A 5,280-nucleotide genomic window follows, 5' to 3' on the forward strand; every position below is an offset into this window, starting at 1 on the left:
AGTGGAATACCTCTCTGAATTTGTTATTAAAATATCTATCTAGCTGCATTATTGGTTTATTTTCGAATTTTTGGTAAATATTTTGTAATGTTTTGTGACCCCCGACCTGTCAAAATTTGCAAAAAAAGGGTTTCCAGAAAAGTGACCAGATCCCAGCACTGCTTAGCCCATAACTTTTGAAATTTTTACCCGATTTAAAAGTGGAATACCTCTCTGAATTTGTTATTAAAATATCTATCTAGCTACATCATTGGTTTATTTTCGAATTTTTGGTCAATGTTTCGTCATTTTTTATGACCCCCGACCTGTCAAAATTTGCAAAAAATGGGTTTGCAGAAAAGTGACCAGATCCCAGCACTGCTTAGCCCAAACTTTTGAAATTTTTACCCGATTTAAAAGTGGAATACCTCTCTGAATTTGTTATTAAAATATCTATCTAGCTGCATTATTGGTTTTATTGTATTTATTAAAAAGTATAATACAATAAAGTATTATCCAAACCCGCAACAAGATAAAATAAGCAGACACTTTTTAATGTTAAACCGCACGCACTCGTTGTCAAAGAAGAAGTAAAGCGTCGTGTTCGCGTGTACAAGCAAATGCCCAAAGTGTAGAAGGAAAAGCGCAAGAAGATTCCGTTACTTCTTGCGATCTCCTCCCTGCAGTTCCAAAATAGCTTTTTCCTATATGAAATCCGCGAGGAAGCACCAAGGAACCGGGGTACGAAGGTATGCCCGCACCGAGGAATTGCGCGAGGAATTTTGTATGGGATTCAAGTTTTCTTCATAGGTGCAGCTCTCGATGAACTTTTTGGCCGTTTCATCGAACGATTCCTCGGTGCCTTATACGAATTTTGTATGGAAAAAATTCGTATAAGGCATAGAGGAATTCGAAGCGGAAGTGGAAGCGGGGTTTTCCTCAAGGATCGCCCTTAGGGAAATCATATATGCCAATGTTCAAAATTTCATCCCCAAATTCATATGAAAAACAATATATATATATATTTTTTTTTTTTATTTTATAAAATATCTTATTTTTGAACATAAGAGATAAGCACATTAAAAATATTAAATTCGAAAGTTTTTGTTTATCATTTATGTGGAGTATTTGCAGAAAATCGGCTGTTTTGCGTCCATCTATGGTACAAAAAATATTTTCGTTATTACATATTTAATTTTTTAATTTAGCGCAAACTTACCTTTCAAACGAATTTATCGGACATACATGTGTATGGCTTAATCCTAAAAAGATTTAAATAAGTTTGTAGTAAAAAACATAATATTTTTGTAATATTAACGACACTTACATGATTTTTAAACATTTCCGCTTCCCGTTGCACAAATTAAGAAATTTGACAACATATTGTCAACGCACTACGCAAAAGAATGACGCAGCTCAATTTTATTTTTCATCCTTTTAGTATACCCTTCTTTTTAGATATAACCGACCATAAATGACACGGGAGTTATATTATATGTATCCACATCACATCCACATAATTTTTTGTTTCTAACGGAGAATGACAACAGTGCAATAAGAAAAACGAAAGAATAGAAGGCAAATTTGGAGTCGGGTCGCCGTCGGGTGCAAGTAACGAAATCGTATTATAAGAGTGAGGAAGAGAGGGAAACTTAGGAATATCCGTTTCCCTTTCCTACACACATGATTGGCAATTGCCGAAATTCACTTGTGAACAGCCAGAACTGCAGGGCTCCTTCATCGCACTCACACATACAAGCATCAAATGAATGCATGTGCATCAATGTGACTTTTCCTTATATATGTATATTCATATTTTACAACACGCCACCTCAAAAGTTACATTGAGCAAAAAACAAAAATTTGACATACGAGATTGTGCTTATCTTTTAATTTCTTGTTTCTTTCTTAATTTCTGGGGATTACAATTAGATCCAGCATTCGCTGCAAAGAGTTGGGGAAACCCAGTAAAACCCAACTAGATCTACATATACAAATAGCGAAAAATTTACATAAATTCAAATTTTGAACAAAAGAAAAATTGTAAAAATATTAAAGCATTTCACTTAAGGTTGTAAGGATGCTAATCACGGGCCAGGATAAATACTCAGTCTATCCAGGGTCCCCTACAGAAATAATTTATATTTACGGAGACAGACAGGACAAGGAGGCGGGTTCCCTAATTGGGCGTGGGTTTGAGGGGGGAAAGTTTGGGTTGCGTGCCGTGGTTATGCCGTCGGCCCGTCACCCGGGCGGCCGGCGGACCAGGGCAGGCCCAGGGCGACCGATCCCGTCACCCGTGGATCGGCTTATCCGGCCCCGTCAACCGGGTGCCGGAGCCCTGTTAGGGGGCGGAGGGTTACGAGCCGTCGATCCCGTCACCCGGGAGTCGACTTGCCAGCCCCGTCACCCGGGTGCTGGTGCTCAAGGAAAGGATGTAGTGAGCGACTGATCCCGTCACCCGTGGATCAGTATGCCGGCCCCGTCACCCGACGGCCGGTGCTCGAACTACGAGGGAGGGGGGTTTTGAGCGACCGATCCCGTCATCCGTGGATCGGTGCTCCTCAGTACAGGTTATGAGCGGCTGCCCCCGTCACCCGGGGGTCAGCATGCCGGCCCCGTCACCCGACGGCCGGTGCTCCTAGATACGGGATTTGAGCGGCTGCTCCCGTCACCCGGGAGTCAGCATGCCGGCCCCGTCACCCGACGGCCGGTGCTCATAGGTATGGAGGGGAAAGGGGAAGGAGGACTTGGGAGAGAGAAGACTATGGTTAATTGTGGTTTTCTTACAACTTTATTCATAATTCCTTAATGCCTGAGGGTCCCTAGTTCCCTGCGCACGTGCTGGCCACCCCGTAGGGCTGGCCCGCGGCCGGCTCACCCGTCTTATCGGAGGGACTCCATGTCCACGTGTCCTTTTATCCTTGTCGCCATCCACTCACGTCCGTTCACTCTGCTTGCCAAAATCCAACCGTCCACTCTGATGGTCAAAAACTAACTCCGTTCACTCCGATGGTCAAAATCTAACTCCACGATCGGCGAACAGCGAAGGCTGCTCGAAGCCCTCGCTGCTGCCGTCGACTGCGGCAGCGGCCCTTACGCTGCTTTCGTGCAGGCTATAGGCGTCCTCTTTCGTCTGCCGCCTCCCGCACCCGCGTCTCTTACGCGATCGTGCGTTCCTCTTCTTTTCCGTGTCTCTCCGGACCCGGCCGTCGGTTCTGCCGAGGGCTCAAGTTTGGAGAGATGGAGATGTTGCTGGCGTGGTTGTGGATGTTGCTGACGTGGATGTTGCTGACGTGGATGTTGCTGACGTGGATGTTGCTGATGTGCGTGTTGCTGATGTGCGTGTTGCTGATGTGCGTGTTGCTGATGTGCGTGTTGCTGATGCGCGTGTTGCTGAATGTGGTTTTGCGTGTTGCTGATGTGGTTTTGCGTGTTGATGATGTGATCCTCGGCGTGGCCGGGGATGTGGCCCGTACTGGGGCGCACCACACCCCAACTCAAAAGTGATTGTCCCCTCGGGGTCTAACTGAGGGAAAGCGGGATGCCCTTCATGGGCCTTAATATTACAAAAGGGGTGCCCTCCGTGGGTCTTGGTCGTCCTTACCCTAAACCTTATAGTTCTACCTTATACTCTACCTTATAAATTACGCCTAACTACTATGTACATGAGGGGGAGGGGGGGGCCCTTGTGAGGGTTACCTCACACCCCATCCCTTCCTCGGGGGTGCGGGAAGACCTTTACCCGGCCGCTGGTCGAGATCTGGATGCGATAGCGGATGCCGGCTACCTCCTCCAGGTAGCGCACCTCCCGGCGTCTCGGCTGGCGCAGATGCCCGTCTATACTACGCAGGAGGGCGATGGGTACCCACCCGTCTTCGGTAACCCATCCGTCGAGGGCGCGGACCTGGGCGTTTGGAGGCAGGGGATCCACCGGGGGAAGCTCCTCCTCCGAGTCGGCGTCCTCCTCGTCTTCCTCGGCGTCCTCTCCTAATTCCTCGTCAGTACTGGCCTCCTCCATGGGCCATGGGGCCGGTCGGCGGAGGATGCCTGGGCGGCCGACTGGTTCGCCTTCGGGGTTGGCCAAAGGCTGGCGGCCACGCCAGCGCTGCTGGTCGGTGGCCGGCATAGGCCTCACCCGCCGCACGGGCCTGGACGGCAGGCGGCACGGCGCTACGGCTGCAGTGGCCGCGGTGCCGTCAGGCGGCGTCGGGGCGCGCGCCGTGGCGGCGGCGTCCGGTTGGGCGGCCGCTTGGGTGGCGGCGTCTAGTTGAGCCATGGCGGCCGGCGGGATGCCGGCGGCCGATCCGGCGGCTGCGTCGGGTTGAACAGTGGCGGCCGGCGGGATGCCGGCGGCCGATCCGGCGGCTGCGTCGGATTGAGCAGTGGCGGCCGGTGGGATGCCGGCGGCCGATCCGGCGGCTGCGTCGGGTGGAGCAGTGGCGGCCGGTGGGATGCCGGCGGCCGATCCGGCGGCTGCGTCGGATTGAGCAGTGGCGGCCGGTGGGATGCCGGCGGTCGATCCAGCGGCTGCGTCGGGTTGAGCAGTGGCTTCCGCCGTGGGGATCGTGGCCATTATTGTTCGGACCGCGGCCCGGACTGCCTCCCGCTGCTGGGATGCGGCGGACGTGGTGGGTCCGTCGGGGGACGCGGCCAGCTTCCCCAGCAGGAGCGCGAGCAAGTCATCCCCCGTGGGGGTGCTGGCTCCTGCCCGGACGGTTGCCGCGTCGGCGGTGTCGTCGGCGGCGGTGAGCGTGGGCGTGGCCTGCTCCTTGGCGTCGGTGGCACTGGGTGCGGGCCTGGGTGTGCCCGTGGCAGCGGCGCCGGTGGCCCGCACCGCCATGGTGGCAGCGGTGCTGACCCCGGCTGATGCTGGAGGGTCGGGCTCCGGGTACGGGCCCGGCCCGAAAAGCTCCTCGTATGAGGGCGGTGGTGTTTCTCGATGGGGCGGTACCCACGGCACGGTCTCCTCCTCGTCGAGAAGGACAACTGTGTCCATCGCCGCGCCCCGTGGCTCGTCGTCGTCCGAGCTGAGAGTCACCACCTCAGCATCGGAGACCTCCTCATAAATTGCGCCCAGCGGCCCACGGGGGTCGGCGAGGCGGGGACCGAGGGGATGGCTGGGTCCGGCTCTTCTTCTGCCTCAAAAATAGAGGCCACCACGTCCTCGTAGGTCAGCCCTTCGCACCATGTGGGGCTGATCGCGGGCGACGGCTGGGCGTCGCTGTCGGCGGTGGTCGCTGGTGGGGTGGATCCGGTGGCATCGGGCGCGGCCGATGGCGGACGCGGTGGGCGCCCCGT

General features: G+C 53.3%; 1 protein-coding gene across 1 annotated transcript; it reads right to left on the bottom strand.

Annotated features, from left to right (window-relative positions):
• Positions 1–3,682: 3,682 nt before the first annotated feature.
• LOC122319988 (LIM domain-binding protein 3-like) lies at positions 3,683–4,978 on the bottom strand. The gene has a single exon (XM_043207888.1). The coding sequence runs from the start codon at positions 4,976–4,978 to the stop codon at positions 3,683–3,685; it is 1,296 nt and encodes a 431-aa protein (XP_043063823.1).
• Positions 4,979–5,280: the final 302 nt, after the last annotated feature.

This window comes from Drosophila ficusphila, unplaced genomic scaffold (genome assembly GCF_018152265.1).
Source record: "Drosophila ficusphila isolate 14025-0441.05 unplaced genomic scaffold, ASM1815226v1 contig_354, whole genome shotgun sequence".
Taxonomy (NCBI): domain Eukaryota; kingdom Metazoa; phylum Arthropoda; class Insecta; order Diptera; family Drosophilidae; genus Drosophila; species Drosophila ficusphila.